Raw genomic sequence first — 21,638 nt, 5'->3', positions numbered from 1 at the left:
ATAGGAAACTAACTGGACACCTAGCAATAAAAAAGGGAAAAACAGCAACAACCGTATGAAACATGCAAACATATTTCCACCAACCGAGATATGTATTCTTAGCAGATATTTCCCAACAGATTAGAATGCTGAATTGTTCCAACAGATTACAACACTAAAGTGGTACATTTTTCTATCGATAGGAGGGTTGGTAGCCAATGCCTTCTCCTTCTTCTCTGATCTGCATCAAGATGAGGTGGTCAAGTTTTGTCAATAGATTAGGTATTGGTAGATATCGTTGCCAAAAGAATAGATGCTTTTACCGTGAATGCTATTTCCTTGACTATCTATAAATATTGAATTCGTATACTTTTAAGAATTGTCTGAAATGTGGCTGTTACTTTTGCAATGTTTTCTGTCAGGTTCGCAACTACACACCACTTCCATCAATCAATAACAGCATTAAGGTCAGTTACTATTCTTGATCAAATATTTTATAGACTCAAGCAGTTTTTTCTTTGATTTCCTTTTCTTATCATCAAAAGTTATATTAAAAGCAAATTATGAGGGGCAATTACGCCAAGTCGAAGTATCAGCCATCCAGGTACTAGGAGAGGGTGTTTGGAATGGAATCTGTGAATAGTTTCTGGTTTCTGGTGAGTGTTAGTTCTAGAATGAAACCGATCCAACCTCAGATTATAAAACCACTTGACCACCCGACCCTTAATATGGCTGGATTAACAGTTGAACCTATTTTTATCACATACCTGTTGATTTGTCAATGAGTTTTTTGAACTATCGATCCAGTATTGTTCATGTTGAATAAAGGTTATAGGAGAAAAAAGATCTATGTAGCCGACCCCATTTAGTTGTGATAAGGCTGAGTTGAGTTGGCCCAGTACAGTTCAACTGTTGTTGATTCATCAATCATATGTTCTATTTGAATGCTAACAGTTTTATTCATATGCTTAAGGATTTGTAACACCCCCTCCCTCCCTCCCCCCCCCCCCCTCCCCCCAGCAAAAAAAAATGCTATTAACTAACTTTATTTAGTGTATATTTAAGTACATGTGATTGTAATGCACATATTCCAATAGAATTTAAAAAAGAAGAAAAAGTTGGCTCGAGACATTTCAAACCAAAACAATTGAACTCAGGACCTGGCACCTGCAATGCAAAATGGTTTTAAAATTGGATTCTCTGTCATAAAAAGTTTGTTTGCTTTAGGAGAAACAGCTGTACATAATCAGAAGCAGAATAGTGTTAGGATCAGAAAATTTCAAGGCACTGCTTTTGTATCTTAAAATTCAGTGTTTTGTGGGACTTGATAAATGCTATGGAAAAAGGTAAATGGAGGAGAAGCATTATGGTTCCAATTTACAAGAATAAAGGTGATATTCAAAGCTGCAATAACAAAGAGGCATAAAACTAATGAGTCATACTGTGAAATTATGAAAGGGGGTTATTGAAGCCCACCTGAGAAGAGAAACTACTATTTTGGAGAACCAATTTGGTTTTATGTCAGATAAATCCATGACATAAGCTATTTACTTAGGAGGCTCATGGAAAGATTTAGAGTTTGAAAAAAGGATCTCCATATAGTCTTTTTATTGACCTTGAAAAATCTTATGATAAAGTCTTTAGAGAGTTAATCTGGCATATAATAGAGAAGAGAAGTGTTTCAAATAAATATGTGGACATAATTAAAGATATGTATGATGGTGCGGTGACTAGTGTGAGGACCGTGGGAGGTCAAGGTAGTGAATTCTTAATTACAATTGGATTACATCAAGGATCAACTTTAAGTCCTTATTTGTTTGCGCTTATCATGGATGTTTTAACCAGGGACATTCAAGATGAGGTTCCTTGGTTTATGCTATTTGTTGTTGATATTGTTTTGGTGGGTGAGAATGTGAGATAGAAGCATGGATTAACGCTAAGTTGGATAGTTATGGAGATCAACCCTGGAATCAAGAGGTTTCAAGATAAGTAGAATGATGACGGAGTATGTGGTGTGTAACTTTATTTACACTAAGGCAGATAACGAGACGGTGAAAATGAGAGAGAGATTCCACAAAGTGAGTATTTTTCGGTATCTAGGCTCAATCATAAATAAAGAAGTTGATATTAAGGTTGATGTTTTAGAGAGAATTATAATAGGATGGATGAAGTGGAGAGGTGCGTCCAGAGTGTTGTGTGATCGACGTATTCCTTTAATGTTTAACGGAAAATTTTATAGGACTGTCATACGATAGGCTATGATGTATGGTGAGGAATGTTGGGTAGTTGAGAAGCATCATATAGATAAGCTAAGCATAGCAGAGATGAGGATGTTGAGATGGATGAGTGGCAATACTAGGAAGGCTAAAGTAAGGAATGACCATATTGGAGCTGATTTGAGAGTTGCCCCGATTCATGATAAGTGACAAGAAAGTTGTTTGAGGTGGCATGGCCACGTTCAACAGAGGCCTTGGGATGCTCCAGTATGGAGGAGTGATTTGATTCAAATTGAAGGAACTTAAAGAGTTAGGGGCAAGACCTAAATTGACCCTAGGACAAGTGGTGAGGAAAGACATGCATAGTTTAGGACATGTATCATGTATGACCAGATAGAGATGATTGGAGGGCATGGATCCATGTAGCCGACCTCATTTAGTTGGGATAAGGCTGAGTAGTTGTTGTTGTTGATAAAAGTTGTGGAAAAAAGCATGTCTGATGTGCGTGATTGGGCCCAAGAAAATGGCTGCAGCCAAATGAGTTTCTGATTCTGGGATGTGTTTCTTCATATCTGGTTGAGAGAATGCTGCCCAGAGCCTTGTTCTGGTATCTAGAAGTGTTTTCAAGATTCTCAGCCAAATGCCCTCTAAAGATACAGATTGTCATCATGTTTGAGGGTGCTTGGAGCATCATTATTAGATTGTCTAGGTAAATACAATATTCTACTTTAGGACCTAGATATAAAAAGAGTCAAAGAGATAAATTCTACATGAGAACCTAGATATAAAAAGAGTCAAAGAGATTCAGAATTTAATAGATGAAAGAATATCCCATGAAAACAAATCACCTAAAATCTTAGGCTTTGGCATCCATTTTCCATGTCAGGTATGATTGTGACCACAACATAGAAGAATAATTGGACAGAGTTGTTATAAGAAGGCTTATTGACATTACTGCACATGCTGTTACTACTCATTCTTTAAATGTATGTTCTATGTGTATGTTCATCGAGTTGGGTATTAATATAGAGTTTTACAATTTGTTGGGATGTACTGCCTTAGATGGAAGTTGGAATTGAAGATTGCCTACACATTGAATTTGAGTACGGTAAAAGCAAGTAAGTCCTTTGGATTTATCCTCTTATTCAGTTTTTGTTTGTTTTGTCTATCCTCTGACTTCTGTTCTAGCTCATGTTTCTTCTAATCAATAAAATCTGTAATTTCTTTTGCGCCTTTTTTTTTTTAAGGCGGGGGGCAAAGCCAAGTGAACCTCATGCTGGATTTTTTGACTGCTTTAACTGATATACTCTCTTTCTATGATTGTGGGACGTTAACTTTCAGGTATCATCTGAAGGATGTTATTATAGGTAAAATATATTTCCTTCTTGTAAGAATCAAGATTAAGAATATGGAGCTTGAGATCAGACGCCGAGAATCAACGGGATCAGGGCCCAACACTTATGTTGAAACAGAGACCCTTGCAAAATTTGAGTTGATGGATGGTGCTCCTGTTAGAGGTATGTTCAGTGCAAAACTCAAAGCTCTATATATGCTTCTACTGACTTTTTGTGAACTGGTCATATTTCTCAGGACTTTGTCTTTTTTCCATTTTTCATTTCCCATTTCTTCTCCCATCCCTCTTTTCCCATCTTTGTTTCCCTTTTTGGTTAGATCTCTGTTTTCCCTACTTTGTTTTGTTTGGATCCATGTAGTTGGGATATGGCTGAGTTTGTTGTTTGTTGTTTGTTGTTGTCATATTTCTCATGTGGAGTGGTTAGAAGATTTAAGAGCAATAGTGTAGTCTATTTACAAAACAAAAAAAAAAATAGGGCAGTCTATGACAGAGTTAGCATTGTACCACATGTACTCTGGGTCAAAACTGCCATTTGATGAGTTCCACTTGGATCTATTGTTGAAAATTTGGTCTGGTTTAGATGATCCCAACCACCCCATCTATCAATCTTCTCAGCGGCTGGAAAGAGTGGTCAAACATGCTGAAACTAATTGAACCCAGATCAGATAGTCTGGATCATATAAACTGGTTTATGTCTCTGGTCATTTGGCCAATGTTCAACAGTGGGTCCTACATTATGCATGCTTATCTATGTATGAGCTGCTCCGCTTGATCGGACTCTCAAATTTAGCTACATTTACAGGTCCTAGTGTTGCCCGTTGAGCAATTGTCTTACATGTCCTTTATGCTTTTACAGGAGAATCAATACCAATCAGGTTGTTTCTAAGCCCGTATGAACTGACACCAACCTATCGCAACATCAATAACAAGTTCAGTGTGAAATATTATTTGAATCTTGTCATTGTAGACGAAGAAGACAGACGGTATTTCAAGCAACAAGAAATTACAATTTATCGCCTTCTAGAAACTTCCTGAGTCCGTTTCAAACGAGCTGAGTCTTATATCCATAAGTTGAATGAGTTGGTTTCCTTTTGGCAACTTCTTGTAATTGGAAAATGTAACATCATCGTTGAAAAATGGCAGTTGCCAGTGCATGGTTCTTTTTATGGTTAATAATTTTTACATTAAAGGATCTCTAGCCATGTATTTGTGTATAGACCGGGCCATATGGAAGGATTTTCTTTTTGTTGCGTCTCAAGATGAACTCTTAGGTTCTTTGTTGGTGTGTAATACTATCTGGTTTGTAATTTCATAATGCATTGAGGATTTGTTTTCTCTAGTTTTTATTTTATTTGTAAAGATAAGCACTACAATTCCATATTAGGTTAAGTCGTCATTTCTGCCTCCCTATTATGAGAGGAACTGAACAACCGTACCAGACAGGGAACGGACAGGGGAAAAATTCCGAATGGCAATGTAGTCTTACTACCTGCGCTGAGTAGTGGAGACTGAGCTGAAGAAGACGAAAATTCTGGTACACGAGATGTAGTTCCCTTTTATTTGGATTTAGTAGAGCTCATGATTATGAAGATTATCGAAAATTGCAACTTTCCACTTTATTATATCCTCACTCCTCACCAACTCCTCACCAATACCAAAGTCATACGCGCTCTACGATTGCACTAATATGACCGTTATCTTTTTCCTAAATCCACGACATAGCCCAACATTTGGTTCAAGTTTACCTAAAAGGTGGCATGCGAAGTCCTTTCTAAGTCTCTTTGCTGCCCCCATCCAGACCTAGAAAAGTATCACTTTGAAACTTGGTTAAATTTCTGAATAAATTTGAATTGTTGGAATCTATGTGATTTCAGATTTTGGTCCAATATTTGATCATGCTAGCCTCTAAGTTGTGGACCGTCTTGATTAAAAAATTCAGACCTATTTCATGACTCGTCTTTAAAGGCATTCCGATCAGCCAACTACCGTGGCCTTAAATGAGTCTGAGATATCTAACAAAAGACAACACATAAGCTTGGCATGCTGGATTGATAGCTATGTAGAGCCTTTCCTTAAATTAAAACATTATAAGTATTATTTTAAATGAATTTATACATATCGTGTGTACGACCAAATAGAAATTCAGGGGTATTTTAGTAAAATTAATCATGTGGGATCCACTTTTCTAGTAGACAATGCTGTCCCCGATAGTTACCCATACTCGGATGACTTTAATGTCGTCCGACATCGAATTATGGATAGAATAGTGTATTAAATACAAATTTTAGATATATAAACTGTTATAGAAATTGATTTAAATCTAATTTCAGTCAAAAAGATTGAAATGCCCTTTAGTGCTTAAATGCCATTACCATATATATATATATATATAACCTTCTCTTTACTATTACAATCACAACAAACTAAAGGGGCTGAGAGAAACGAATTCTCTCTTGGAAGAATCAGAAAGCAAGAAGGAAAAATAGAGAAGAAAGGAAAAGAAGAAGAAGAACCCTACAACCTACCTTCAACTTCTGAAATTGAACTTCGAGACTCCATTAGAAGGCTGCTATACCTTGTTTCCTGCTCTTATATTAAGGTAAGCCTTGAATACTTGCTGTCTCCCTCTTTATTTCACTTCTCCATCTCTAGTTCATCTATTAGGAAATTCTACCATTAAAGCTTGAAGACCAAGCTTGGGATTTAGAGATTGAGCATGTTTGGACTAATTGGAAATAATTTCTGTCCCTATGAGACCTGAAATTCAGTAATTCATCAAGTCTGCAGGCTGTATTGCTGTTTTTAATAGTATTTTATAAACCCTAATCTAGTTCATTAGATTTAATTCTTGAAATTATCAAAATTAGGAAGTTGTTAATGAAATTGAACCCCTATGTAGGTAGACCCACCTTAATATGGTGTTAAAACACTAAGATTTACCCTTGCATGTAAGGATCTACCCAAAAATAGGAAAAACCCCAAATTCGGACATACTCCTGGATGGAGTTGCAGGCCCAGAGGAGGTCGACCGGCTCCTTTGGAGTTTGCATCCGACTGGTCATTTTTTAAGCCCTTGATGCCCTGTTATGTTGGGGTTTGCCCTGACACTTCATGGACCTAATAAACACTGTTTTGTCATGATATTTAGGTCTGTTTCTCTGCTGTCTTTATGTGCTTTGCTGATCTATTGGAGAACTCCCTAGTTGAACTAGACTCCAATACAGGTAAGGGGATTCGACCTTAATTTTCTGCGTGTTTATCACATTAATTTCAACTTTATGCTGAATGCCATGCTCATGCATCATTACCTCTATACCTGGAGCATGTAGTTTTCTAGCTTTTATTTAATGCATTAGACTGCATGTAAAATAGGTTGCACAATGACATACTGCATTGCATTTGCGTTGATTATTTATATGATGTGAATTTATGATGATGGAATTCGATAATTTATAACTCAGATCATGCTTGCATCATCATGTTTAGACTGCACTGGGCTATGTTGATATTCATTATCCAGTACTACACCCCTTACCAACAGGGGGAAAGGTGTTGGACAACCCGTGGCAGAGACCGATGTGTTAGTTCCGGGATGCCATCTTCTGTCCCATGTTAGTGGGTCCCTAATTTTGCTGTGGGAATAAACAAGCAGGGTTGGTCATTTGGGGGTCTGTCGGAGTCCGATGTGTTAGTTCCGGAACTAGAGGGTCCTCACCGTGGTAGAATGGTTTCACTCGGGTGATCAAAGGGTTAGTTCCTGGACCGAGATTAGCATCTACCACTAGTAGTAGTACTTATACCTCATGAGACTTAGTAACTGTGCTAGGAGCATACTAGTTAGGACATGCATCATGATTTACTGTGTATGTATGCTTCCCCTCCCCCTTACTGGGCTCAGTTCAGAGCTCACCCCTGTGGATATCCTTATTTTTCACGTGATTTAGTTACTTCTAATGTTGGATTTGTGGCGCTGGAGTTTGAAGTACACGATACTTCGTGCGCACGTGATGATTGCGCAATCTCCTGATCTTGGCCTGATAGTCCAGGCTACCTCCCCACTCTTTTATGCTTTATAAATGCTTTATATAATTATAGTATAGTTTCTTGTATACTTTTACTCTGTGGTACCTTTGAGAACTGTATAATTGTATCACAAGCCTTATTCTTTATATAAATGAAATATCACTTAGACTTCTCTTACTAATGATGTTATCTCTATTAATTAAATTGTTTCCGCTACCTCTGATTACTGTGTCTGTGAGCAATGATTATAAATAGGGTACTGCACTTGTGATCCTTGGGGATTGGTTGGATGTCAGAGACATCCCGCTATACTTGGCCCTTAATAACCGGGCCGGGGTGTGACATATAAGTGATATCAGAGCCTTTGTGCTCTACTCCTATTTACAATCAAATTCACAGTACAGCAGCTCTTAGACTCATTGATCTGAAGGTGAGTCTACTTAGGATAGATAAAAGCTTCAACTAAAAGCTACAACTAAAAAAATAAAAATAAATAAATAAATGAAATGAAATAAAATAAAAATTTGATTGTACAACACAAAAGATATTAAATAGAAAATTAAAAACTTCATAAATAAGCTTAGTCTTTAGTACAATGGTTACACATTTTTACAGATCTTAAGTACAAGGTTCAACAAAAAACAACTGAGGAAAGTAAAGTAAAAGTTAACTAGGATGCATAAGTCATCACTGCTGTGGTGGTGGTGGTGGGCCCATAACCCACAGGTCCTAGGATCTCCACTAACCCAACTCTATCTCCACTGCCTAGACACGGCTGCTAACATGAGTGAAGTCTCTCCTCATGCCATTAAATCCCTATGCCATGGATCTCTCTAAGCCCTCAAACCTGCTAAAGAGCTGTCCCCAGGGAGTACCATCTGCAAGAACAGCCACAACAAACGAGGAAGAAGCACCCGCATGACCATGTGAAGGCTGTCGAGGAGGAGGAAGTGGATCTCTGCGTGCCTCTGTATGTCCTCTCTCTGTAGCATCCTCAGCATCAGTAGTCTGTACCATATTAGTGCAGTCAAGATGACCAAGCTCTAGAGAGAAAGGTGGAAGTTCTATACCCATCTTCACTCTGGTAATCCGGTTGATATTCGAAAACTTCACCCCCAAAGCCTCCTCATTTAATAGGTTTACACCAAATCTGGGAAATACCTTGGTGAGTAGCCTCCCCAGCAACAGATTTCCACGCCCAGGATTATCATGCAGGTGTGCCATGGTACGCATGATGGCATTAAGAAGGCAGATCTGGTATCCTGTATAGAGACAGTATCTGGCAAGGATCTGTATTGTGGACAACTCAGTCTGGTGAACACTCTTCTGGACTACATTGTGTCCACAAATCCTAGATAAGACACGGGCTGATGGAAGCAAGTCCAACTCAGATTTCATCCTTTCATAGAACTTGCCATTGGTGAGGACTGAATATAATCATTCCTGTTCTTCATCAGCCAGGAACTCAGATGCATCAGCACTTGGAGGGCAGTACCTCCACTCCCCCTTCATAAGATATCTTCTGAATATTAGCTAACCGGGCTGTGCTGAAAGAGATGGGCATGTCTTTCACATAAGAGTTGATGATGAACTCTTTTCCTTCATACCGGTAAGATTGATTGCTCAAAAAGAATTGCACTAATCGAGGGTAGTACTGTGTCTCCGGTTGTAGCATGGATAACTACCCTAGTTTCTCAAATCTTTCCTGGACCTTGAATGGGATAAGGTCAGCCAAGACTACATTCTTTTCTTCTTCCACTTTCAGGAAGATCCTTGGGTTGATTTCAGCTGGAACCGTAGCTGCACCTCTACCTCTCCCTCCACGGCCTTGGGCTGTAGTCATTTATGGTAAATGCTGCAAATTTAAGAAGAAAATTATTTAGGCAAAGACTTGGACAGCAACAAAACTTGAGGTAAGATTGTTAAACCTACAAGGTACTAAGGTAGGAAGCCTATCAATATGTCTAGGTAAACTAATTATATAGGAATACATTAAGAAGAAATAAAATCTGTTTAGATTCCAATATAAATATAAAAAGATGCAAACACAAAAAAAATAGGGTGATATAAGGAGAGTAGGTAATTATATAAGAATCATAGTACATTAATATAGCATTAGATAGAACACGTGCAAAACATAGAGTAAACTTTAAAAACTTAATAAGAAAATATTAAGAACTAGATAATCTTATGATTAACACTGTACTATGTTTAAAATGAACAAAAGTAATACCTAATATTAAGACCTAAAACATTCACAATGGTAGATAAGAATCAACAATGTACCTAAGCTAAAATCTAAGATGAAAAGAAGAAAATATAAGAAATGCATAAAATCCAACAAAGAATAAAAGAAATACTTGTTAATGGAGTAAAAGAGTAAATATTTACCTAAAATCTAGAAAAAATGCTGAGCCATAGTTAGGTTTTGAAAAGAAGAACAAAAAAATGTGCAAAATTTCTAAGTTTAGAACACTTACTTTAAATGTGGAGGAGTGGATCTTATGCTTTAAGCTCTTATTAGTGTTATAGGAACCCTAGAATAACCTTAGGAGAAGTTAGAAAGGGTTAGGGAAGAGCAAGAAATGAAGTTTGATGTGTTTTGAGTGAATTTTATAAAGCCTATTTTGCCTGACGGACGATTCGGCTGGATGGGTGTCTGAATCCGGCTCTTCCATCCGGCTAATCCGAAAATCTTATGAAGCTACTGCTTCGATAGGCGTCGCCCGGCCCATTAGATGCTTGAATCCGGCTGTTGCATCCGGCTTGGTCAGAACAGAAAATTAAAATTAAAATAAAATATAATAAATTACATACATATTATATACTATATATATACTAATTAAAATAGTAATAATAGGTATATAATATAATAAATAAATAGAACCTGTGTTTCATCAAAATAATGAAATATATAGAAAATAAAATAAGATTAAATATGCATATTGTATATAAATGTGTATATATATATATATTAAAAGTATATATATTAATGTAGTAAGAGTGAATAGAGAAAGAAACTAAATACATTATGACACTAAGATGTGTATTCTTGTGTTATCATAATTATTAATAATGAATATAGTGTATGATTTGGTTGCTTATGTAATTGTAATATATGCAAAGTACTATATGATGCTAATGTTTATTTTTAGGAACTCGCCATGATAGCTTGTTATGCCTTTGCCTCTTAATAACGAGTTATATATTGAGTACATAGGGTAAGTAAGCAAAAGTAAAAGACTTGAAAGAAATATAAAAGACTAAGAAACATAACCTGGGATCAAGAAAGGTGAAAAGGTTGAAAAAAAACTTTGAGGAGAAAAATTGAGATTGGACAACTTTCTTATAGATTAGAAAGGTATATCTTAGGATTCAATGCCCCAAAATGTGTTGGAAGTCTTCTAGGAGAATTCTTGAAAGAATTAGAGAGTAAAAGAAAGAAAGAATAATGCTACATTGCTTAGACTAAGTAAACAAAAAAAATAATAATAACTGAGAACGGAGAGAAGCTGGAACTGAAGGATGTGTCAACACTTTGTTCAATAATAGATATGAGTGGAGTAATGGATCACCGAATGTCCCCTCCGTTTGGGAGTGAACACCAGGGATCCCATCAATATTCCAATTCATCCTACAATTGAGTTAAGTATTGCATAACTAGAAGGGAAAGTCTTCATAATAGAAAACCCTATAAGTAAAAAAAATTGTACATACCTATACACTACAATCCAAACCTCGGAAATATAGATAAAAATATAATAATTACATTATATGAAAAGACCATGAACACAAAAAAATTTAGATAAAAGAAGCAAAGAAATGAACACTAAAGAATAAGAAGAACAAAAATAATGACGACAATAATAATAATAAGAAAAAGAATATTTTTCTTGTATTTTTAGATTTAGATACTTCATCGATATGGTAAGTGAGCCTGGTAATGAATTGTTCCCAAGTTACCTTAGATACTTTAGGACCCCTCCTCTTGTATATTCTTGTGTGTTTAGGGAAAGAATAGGAGAGTTTTGGAAAAGAGAATAATGTCTTTGGTCGGTTTAGAATACTGTCTGACCCGAAACCGGTCAACAAAAGCCATCGATCGGTAGATTGTACGGTACCCAAAACATGAAACAACTTAAGAGAGTGTAAGTCATGATGTTGTTGAAGTAACCTCAACTGATCGGATTATCTCCTGCAGCAAATTTCGAGGACGAAATTCTTATAAGGTTGGGAGAATGTGAAATCCGATCAAATTTTTGAATAAATTTGAACTTTTGGAACTTGTGTGATTTCAGGTTCTGGTTCAATATTTGGCCATGCTAGCCTTTAACTTGTGGGCCGTCTTGTTTAAGAAATTCAGACCTATCTCATGACTCGTCTTTAAAGGCATTCCGATCAGCCAACTGCCATGACCTTAAATGAGTCTGAGGTGTCTAACAGAAGACAACACATAAGCTTGGCATGCTGGATGGATGGCTATGCAGAGCCTTTCCTATGCAGAGCCTTTCCTTAAATTAAAACATTGTAAGTATTATTTTAAATGAATTTATACATATTGTGTGTACAATCAAATAAAAATTTAAGGGTATTTTAGTAAAATTGACCATGTGGGACCCACTTTCCGAGTAGGCAATACTGTCCCCGATAGTTACCCGTACTCGGATGACCTTTAATGTCGCCCGACATCGAATTATGGATAGAATAGTGTATTAAATACAAATTTCAGATATATAAACTGTTATAGAAATTGATTTAAATCTAATTTCAGTCAAAAAGATGAAATGCACTTTAGTGCTTAAATGCCATTACCATATATATATATATATATATATATATATATATATATATATATAACCTTCTCTTTACTATTACAATCACAACAAACTAAAGGGGCTGAGAGAAACGAATTCTCTCTTGGAAGAACCAGAAAGCAAGAAGGAAAAATAGAGAAGAAAGGAAAAGAAGAAGAAGAACCCTACAACTTACCTTCAACTTCTGAAATTGAACTTAGAGACTCCATTAGAAGGCTGTTGTACCTTGTTTCCTGCTCCTATATTAAGGTAAGCCTTGAATACTTGTTGTCTCCCTCTTTATTTCACTTCTTCTCCATCTCTAGTTCATCTAGTAGGAAATTCTACCATTAAAGCTTGAAGACCAAGCTTGGGATTTAGAGATTGAGCATGTTTGGATTAATTGGAAACAATTTCTGTCCCTATGAGACCTGAAATTCAGTAATTCATCAAGTCTGTAGGCTGTATTGCTATTTTTAATAGTATTTCATAAACCCAAATCTAGTTATTTAGGTTTAATTCTTGAAATTATCAAAATTAGGAAGTTGTTTATGAAATTGAACCCCTATGTAGGTAGACCCACCTTAATATGGTGTTAAAACACCAAGATTTACCCTTGCATGTAAGGATCTGCCCAAAAATAGGAAAAACCCCAAATTCGGACACACTCCCGGATGGAGTTGCAGGCCCAAGGGAGGTAGACCAGCTCCTTTGGAGTTTGCATCCGGCTGGTCATTTTTGAAGCCCTTGATGCTCTGTTATGTTGGGGTTTGCCCTGACACTTCATGGACCTAATAAACACTGTTTTGTCATGATATTTAGGTCTGTTTCTCTGCTGTGTTTGTGTGCTTTGCTGATCTATTGGAGAACTCCCTAGTTGAAATAGACTCCAATACAGGTAAGGGGATTCGACCTTAATTTCCTGCGTGTTTATCACATTAATTTCAACTTTATGCCGAATGCCATGCTCATGCATCATTACCTCTATACCTAGAGCATGTAGTTTTCTAGCTTTTATTTAATGCATTAGACTGCATGTGAAATAGGTTGCACAATGACATACTGCATTGCATTTGCGTTGATTATTTATATGATGTGAATTTATGATGATGGAATTCGATAATTTATAACTCAGATCATGCTTGCCTCATCATGTTTAGACTGCACTAGGCTAGGTTGATATTCATTACCCAGTACTACGCCCCTTACCAACAGGGAGAAAGGTGTTGGACAACCCGTGGCAGAGACCGATGTGTTAGTTCCGGGTTGTCATCTTCTGTCCCATGTTAGTGGGTCCCTAATTCCGCTGTGAAAATAAACAGGCAGGGTTGGTCATTTGGGGGTCTGTCGAGGTCCGATGTGTTAGTTCCGAAACTGGCGGGTCCTCACCGTGGTAGAATGGTTTCGCTCGGGTGACCAAAGGGTTAGTTCCAGGAACGAGGTTAGCATCTACCACTAGTAGTAGTACTTATACCTCATGAGACTTAGTAACTGTGCTAGGAGCATACTAGTTAGGACATGCATCATGATTTACTGTGTATGTATGCTTCCCCTCCCCCTTACTGGGCTCAGTTCAGAGCTCACCCCTGTGGATATCCTTATTTTTCAAGTGATTTAGTTACTTCTAATGCTGAATTTACGGCGCTGGAGTTTGAAGTGCACGATACTTCGTGCGCATGTGATGATTGCGCAACCTCCTGATCTTGGCCTGATAGTCCAGACTACCTCCCCTCTCTTTTATGCTTTATAAATGCTTTATATAGTTATAGTATAGTTTCTTGTATACTTTTACTCTGTAGTACCTTTGAGAACTGTATAATTATATCACAAGCCTTATCTTTTATATGAATGAAATATCACTTAGACTTCTCTTACTAATGATGTTATCTCTATTAATTAAATTGTTTCCGCTGCCTTTGATTACTGTGTCTGTGAGCAATGATTGTAAATAGGGTACTACACTTGTGATGCTTAGGGATTGGTTGGATGTCAGAGACATCCCGCCACACTTGGCCCTTAATAACTGGGCCGGGGTGTGACAATCACTGCTTTCAAACTGAGAAGTGAGTACTAGGGATGTAATTGGATCGGATTCAACTTGGATAGTGCTATATCCGTATCTACATCCAATTAGCTTTCGGACGGATTCGGATAGTGCTAAATGGATACGGATCGGATATTTTATCCGTTTATATGTAAATATAGCTTTTCGGATAGCTATAGCCTATCTGTATCCGTATCCGTTTAGCTTTCGGACAAATTCGGATAGTACTAAACAGATACGGATACGGATACGGAAACAGATTTCGGCTATTCATTTACATCCCTAGTGAGAACCCACTATTCTTTGCAAATAATGGGTAAGCTCTCAAATGCTTCTTCAACTGTGTCGAAGATTTGCCTACTCTTCAAGATTTGTAATTTTTCCAGTCCGACCTCGTTATCGTAACTCTCACATCGATCATCAAATTCATCATTGATTTCGTAACCACACCCTTGTGCTATGAACAAGCACTTGTGTCTGAGAAAAGAAGTTCGATTAATTGAGACATGAAGCAGTTACAATGTCAGTATAAACACAATCCGATTGCCAACATTCATATTTCCCTGACTTAATACCTTCAATAAACATGAGGAATGATATGTATATCAAATGCTACACTTCCATATCAACTAATCTTTAATTAACATTCAGAAGTGAGATTCTACGGGAACATTAAACCCACAATGTTTTAATTAATATAATGTAATTTTTCTCAATTCCACGATTCTGAGCAAATGAACATCCACACAAATAATCGGTCGATTTGTTGCATGTGATGCAGCTAATGATAAGGAGAAGAAATTAAAAGGTGAACATAGCTAAAAAGAATATATACAAGAGTACTTAAATTAAAAATCGCATAACCCCCCCCCCTCCCCCCATAAGAAGATTGATAAGGGAGTATACAGATGTTGTGAATTTGGGAGTGTGTACCCCAAAAAGAAAATTTGGGAGTTTTGGCCTTGTCTTAGGGCTAAGCTTCCTAGTTCCTCTAATCCAATCATATGGCATAAAGAAGTATTTAGGGGTATTTATGTAAGGGAGTGTGTGAATGACACCTATATAAGTGTACTTAGAACTTGACATTTTCTTTTAAATGAACTTTGTTTTATTCTCAAAAGTTTTTTTAAGTCAAGGGTATAAGAGGTTTTTCAAAAATCATTTGAATGCAACATACCATTATGTCATTATCAAAATGTGTCATTGTCATACACATATTTTGAGTACATATGTGAAATGACAATATTTATTCGGATCTAGCTCCTCTCCAATAAGTGCCAATGTAGAATCCAATGGTTAGGCTGGTTGTCTGTGCACCGAGATGTGTGCCTACACACATTGCAGTGCGCAAACAACCAGCCCAACCGTTGGATGCTCACTAAGCACTCTTTGGGCGATGCGCTCGTTAGAGAGGAGCCCGATCCTTTACACTCATTGGAAAAACATTGTATGTAATATTAGAAAGGCAAAAAAAAAAAAAAAAAAAAAAAAGATTACAAATTAGTTGACACATTGAGAGTTGAGAAGTGTGAATAAGAAAATCTCTTTTATGTAAATACATTAGGGGATGAATAAGTGATAAATTAAGCTTCTAAAATCTCCTCAATTATTTTTATTGATTCATGAAATTCATCCGGTGAATCACCTACTGGTGATATGATCATGCTCCTTCAAATTATGATAAATAAAAACATGCATAAATCTTTTTTTTTATTATTTTTCAGACCCAAGGGAAAATTTTATTAACAAAAAAGGTTTCCGATATAACATGCATTTTCTCATACAAGTTTTTTAATTGTTCTCTCTCTTTACTTGGTTACCCAAGTGAATGATACTATTTTATGAATCGTCATTGGTGTGACGTAAAAGATTTTTCCTATGCCAATGCAGAGATTTATTAATTAAGAACAAGTACTAATGCCCTCTAAACCAATGGAAGCGGCATTTGTCTTATTCTTAATTAATAAAAGTCTCACTCTCTTCTGGGTTTTGAAAAATCTTTCTTAGAATGGGGCAAGGAAGGAAAGATCCACGCTGAAAGCATATTGTCCATATTATGCATTCACATTTAATGACATGTCAAGCAGCCATTCGTCATTGTTTGTTTAAGAATCTTATCTATCCAATGCTCGCCGGGCTAGATAACGACTATAGGTGGTGTTGTACAAGATCCGTTTCACTATAGTTTGACTAGCTCCTATCCCAACTCACAACTCTTATAACTTTTTTGTTTTTTTTTTTATAAGAACAACTCTTACAACTAATGAACACCACAAACCCAACTTGTCATTATCTGTAGAAATTAATTCCCATAATTAAACCTATTTGATGAGACTCTTCAACGCTAGATTGGGATCAGATTGAATTAATCTTCTCATGATTTGTACCACAATCAATCTGACGGTTGATGAGCATGGTTTTAGTGCACGATATTAAAATGGTCAACCTTGAAATCGATACAATATCAGATTGGTATGGATTGACTGTATAGCCCAAATCTGACAAATTTGCCCATGATTCTCATTTTAAGTTGGATTTTTGTTTGGTAGAATTTTTTTTAAAACCATTTTACTCCTTATCTATACCGTGTCATTGATACGAGTATCAAGATCAATTACTTATAAAACTGGTATATATCGTCCGATATGATATCGATACCTCAAATCATGTTGATGAGGTAGCAACTCGTTCGAGATCAGCTTTTTTGTTTTGGTAAAAATTTGAGATAAGCTTCAGCATCATGGAATTGGAGTTTTGGATTCGAGAAAAGAGAAAAAGAAATGGAATTTTGGAACCTAGTCAAGTGGTCAGGGTCAAGACAAGATATTAATTAGAGATACTTCTCACACGGAGTGTTTGATGGTTCAACTGCCGTGCTTTCTTTACTCACTAACAAAAAAGTAAAAGAAACCCTCAATAAAATAGAACTTTAAAGATTTTTTTTTCTTCTAAAATCCCCCTTTATTGTATGAAGACCATATTGCATGGCATTGGATCGGGTGATATCGATATGGATCGATTTGTATTGGACAATTTTGACCTTGATTGTTTAAAACAATCAAGGTTTTTTTTAACTGTTTTACTCTTGGTCTATGTATCATTTAACCGACATGATATCAATACGATATTGGAATTGGTGGCTAGCGACATCGATATGGATCGCCCAATACAGGTAATACGATGCCAATACCTCAAACCATGCATCCAACTATACAATACACACAATGGATTTCTTCATCATGGCCCATACTCCGTCGTATAGGTGAAGAAAAACTCCATTTAACAAAAAAATTTCTTTTTATCTACACATATATTATGTGTCATGTGAAAAGGTCATGTGGCAATTCTAATGATTGAATAGGTAGAAAATAAGCTAAATCTTATACTCAAATTCAATTTTAAAATCTTTCCATGTATATCCATGTACCATTTTTAGTGATCCAGTCACCCATTTGGTAGTCCTAGATTTTTGAATGATTTATTTTCCATTCTTTTTCATGCCATTTTTACAATATCATAACTAATTTTGAGTTCCACAAGATTTTGGTTTCATTCAGCTTAACATGACATGTGGTAGATATACTTGCAAAGATATACCCGTTAGATCATCGGAAGGAATCCTTCTCTTTAAAAAAAAAATCTCATTTAGTCAAATGCTCTTGCACACATTCTTATATGTCACTGTGCTGGTGTAGGACCAGATAAGGATCCCTTGCCAAAAAAATTTATACTAAGCAATTGGTCAAATCAAAAGTCATGATAAGATTATTTTATTTTAATTTTTTTTTAAATTAAAACCATAAGATTATTTCAAAAGAAACATAAGGCATGAAAGTATAATTTTTCGTTCACATGAAAATTTATCCTCTCAAATGCGGTGCAATGCACACACTTTAGAATCTAATCCGTCCACTCGACACTTAAGAAGATAAAAAGACGTCATTTCTCATATTTTTATGATTTGATTCTTTTTTTAGGTAGGATTTATGATTGGATTCTTAAGTGTGGTATACTAGAGAGTGCATCGCACTTGAGAGAATGAAAATCCCCATTCATATACGGATCTTTGTCTCCTCTAATTCCTTGTCCAGTTCCCTAGTGCCTGTAATAAGGTGGGGGCAATGACCACTCTACTTCTGTATGAACACTATCCCGATGGGATCCACCTCCCTTATTACATGCCCTTGAGGAATTGGAGAAGATAATTTTCCATTCACACACACACAGGACGGATGGATCACAAGACTACAAAATTTTTTTTTTTGGGGGGTGCGAATAAGACTCACAACCCAATTGCCTTTTTTTTTTTTTTTCTCTTTATTTAGACGCCACTCAGATTCTAGATGAGTAAAAACTCCCCCAGAAAATGCTAGAAAACGCGATTTCTTTTCCAACAAGTCAAAGAGAGTCATTACTGACATAAGACATTGATGCTCAAATGGGCCCATCATAGGTGGGCCCATCATAGGTAGGCCCACTGTCACAGTCTCGGACCTGGTCCTCGGCACTCACGGACATTTTTGCGGGGTCCACAAAAATGAATGACCTTATATCGAACGGTTACAAATCATTGATTGTGCATAAAATTTACTTGTCTGTACAAGAGCTACACATTTCATTGACTTAAGGAAAGCAGAAGAAAAGCAGAGATTTGACAAAAAAAAATTGGAAAGAAAGAAGATAGGGAAATGGGAACAAAACGCAAGCTATAGAAAATTCCCAACCTCTTCGACATCGATATCGTCGTCAACCCAAAAATGGTTTCTTCACGAAGGAGGATCGAAGTTAGTCTCTCCTGCTCTGCTTCAAACATAATCTAATATCTCTTTCAGATCTTTCTCTCTCTGCTTCTTCCATGGCGTCTATTACAGTTAGTTGTATTGGTACAATTGCAAACTGTTCTTTGAAGGCGATTCTTGATCCTCCTCCTCCTCCTCCGCCGGTCACCATCGGTGGTGGATCTGTCTCTCAGCCACTCTCTCCTTTTTTGGTGCTCGTCTTCGCTGTTGTTGGGGGTACTTTTCTACTCCTTACCTACTACTCGGTCATTCTGAAATACTGTTCGTGTTTGAACCGTTGGAGGAGGATAGTTCCACCACCCGAGCCAGAAAGTGTCCAGCAAGATTTTCTTGATGAGGATCAGGGCCCCGTGATTGACCACCCCATCTGGTTCATACGAACTGTGGGTCTCCCAGAAAATATCATCAATTCCATCGATGTCTTCAAGTATCAGAAGGGAGTGGGCTTGGTTGAAGGGACTGAGTGCTCGGTTTGTCTCGGTGAGTTCCAAGAGGATGAGACTTTGAGACTATTACCCAAGTGCAGTCATGCCTTTCACCTCCCCTGTATTGATACTTGGCTCAGATCCCATACTAATTGTCCTCTCTGTCGTGCCCCAATCGTGTCGAACCCCGCTGGTGCTGCGGGTGTGTCGACTGTAACAGAGATGAACTCAAGCAATTTGGGTACAGTTGACGAAACGCAGTTGGATAATTCAGAGAGAGATGGTGCTTCAGGAAGCAATCAGAGCGGTGAAGGTGGATCAGAAAATGAAGTTGAATTAGTCGTCGTCGATGGAACCAGGGCGGTTGAAAAGGAGGCTATGACTGTTCTTTCGTCTCCTGCAACTTCTGGCCTCCAGGTGCTCGGCAGAGACTCGGGAGTTGATCGTCAAGAGGAGGAAAGAAGCAACATTCAGCCTGTAAGAAGGTCTTTTTCGATGGGTTCTTTAGCCGCCGCGATGGTCTGTTTCTCTGTGGCTAATATTCCACCGTCAGAATCGGAAGGTAGTTCGTCGACCAAAGTCGTCCCAGTGAAGGAAACCAACTCGGGACTGGTTGTAAAGAGCCAAACTGAAAGTACAAGCATATTAAAGCTGATGAGTAATTCTTTCTCTGGGCAAGCTCTCAAGGCAGGACCCATTGCCATGAACAGATCAGTTTCAACCAGTGCGAAGTACTTGTTGTCTAGACATGGAGGAACCCAGAATTCAATTCTTCCTCTGTGAGGTCTTTTTCTCTTCTTTCCAACCTATATATTTAGTTGCAGTGGAGATGTCTGTAAGAACAAGATATCTCGGCTGCCCCCTCAACAAATTGGGGTCCTCCCCTTGTTTTTTCAACATACACAATAAAGTCATAAGCAGACGAACTTGTACATAAGCGGAAGGAAGATGAGAATGACAATCAGAGTGAACTCTTCGTGGGACAAAGAATTTTGGCGTTTTACCTGATGTTTCAATTTCGTAAGGAGAACCAAGTTTGATTTGCAGTCCCAAGTTATTGTGGCATTTATTTATGTATCTACTGCAACAAATCGATTCCTGATGTAATTTTATACAATACAAATTATGTGTGAATGCATAAATCAAGCGAACAAATCTGACTAAAGACTTGTTATAATTTTAATCAATTTGGGGTGGAAATGTTTAATCAGACACAAAATAAACCACTAGGTCTCTAGTAATTCTTACCTCCCGATGTAACAAGAACTTTTAATTGCACTTTTCCTCTACATCCATAAGCAGTACTATCGCTATGTTTCCATAGCATAGAAGCTAACATTGACATGGCTAACAAGGTGTTATGAATATGGAATCAAGAGATAGGATTAGATTAGTTAGATTGTTGGTTAATTAGATATGTTGTTTGTTACAAAAGATTAGTTGTATTGCCCTTATAAAAGGGATTTCCTTGTATTCATTGAGTATGAAAGAAGAATGAAAATAGTTTAGTCTCTCCTCCCTGTTCTCCCTTTCTTAGGAGTCTCTCTCCCTTACTCGAAATGGTGAGAAAATTCCCCCTGCTATGGTTCTGAATCTCATCTCAGATTCTTGAATCATAACACATGGGTGCTTCTCTGATGTAGTATCTAACATTGGCATAGAGTTGTATCAAAATAGCAATGTTTTATACTAGTATATGGCTGCACAATAATTTCTAGTATAGGAACTTTTGCTTTTGCATTTGTTAACCACCATGAATTGCTTTGACACTAGGCATAGAAGTGAAATATGCTCATACTTTTATTGCATACAAAGGGATTTGCATCTTTCATTTGTATATGTTTACTAGTTATTAATTGTTTGCCTCTATTGACCATACATATTAGTAATCTTTCAAGCTCAATCCTTCCTCTTATATGTTATCTCATTTGTTTGCATATTGATCTTACTATTCTTTGATTGTTTATATGCTGCTCTATTCATTTTTGTTCTAGTTGATTGGGGA

General features: G+C 37.0%; 2 protein-coding genes across 4 annotated transcripts in view; both read left to right on the top strand.

Moving 5' to 3' along the window:
* Positions 1-4,765, top strand: part of LOC122658443 (vacuolar protein sorting-associated protein 26A-like) — a 51,757-nt gene extending 46,992 nt beyond the window's left edge. For all 3 annotated transcript variants that reach the window (XM_043853411.1, XM_043853410.1, XM_043853413.1), the window contains 4 exons: positions 402-446; positions 3,258-3,313; positions 3,537-3,712; positions 4,406-4,765. In XM_043853411.1, the coding sequence (XP_043709346.1) occupies positions 402-446; positions 3,258-3,313; positions 3,537-3,712; positions 4,406-4,584 (456 nt within the window). In that variant the 3' untranslated portion in view covers positions 4,585-4,765. The remainder of the gene's footprint in view (positions 1-401; positions 447-3,257; positions 3,314-3,536; positions 3,713-4,405) is intronic.
* Positions 4,766-19,264: 14,499 nt separating this feature from the next.
* Positions 19,265-20,780, top strand: LOC122659081 (RING-H2 finger protein ATL52-like). The gene has a single exon (XM_043854233.1). The coding sequence runs from the start codon at positions 19,265-19,267 to the stop codon at positions 20,414-20,416; it is 1,152 nt and encodes a 383-aa protein (XP_043710168.1). The 3' UTR covers positions 20,417-20,780.
* Positions 20,781-21,638: the final 858 nt, after the last annotated feature.

This window comes from Telopea speciosissima, chromosome 4 (genome assembly GCF_018873765.1).
Source record: "Telopea speciosissima isolate NSW1024214 ecotype Mountain lineage chromosome 4, Tspe_v1, whole genome shotgun sequence".
Lineage (NCBI taxonomy): Eukaryota > Viridiplantae > Streptophyta > Magnoliopsida > Proteales > Proteaceae > Telopea > Telopea speciosissima.
Note: the sequence above shows the minus strand (reverse complement) of the source record. Positions and strands in the feature narration are given on the sequence as shown.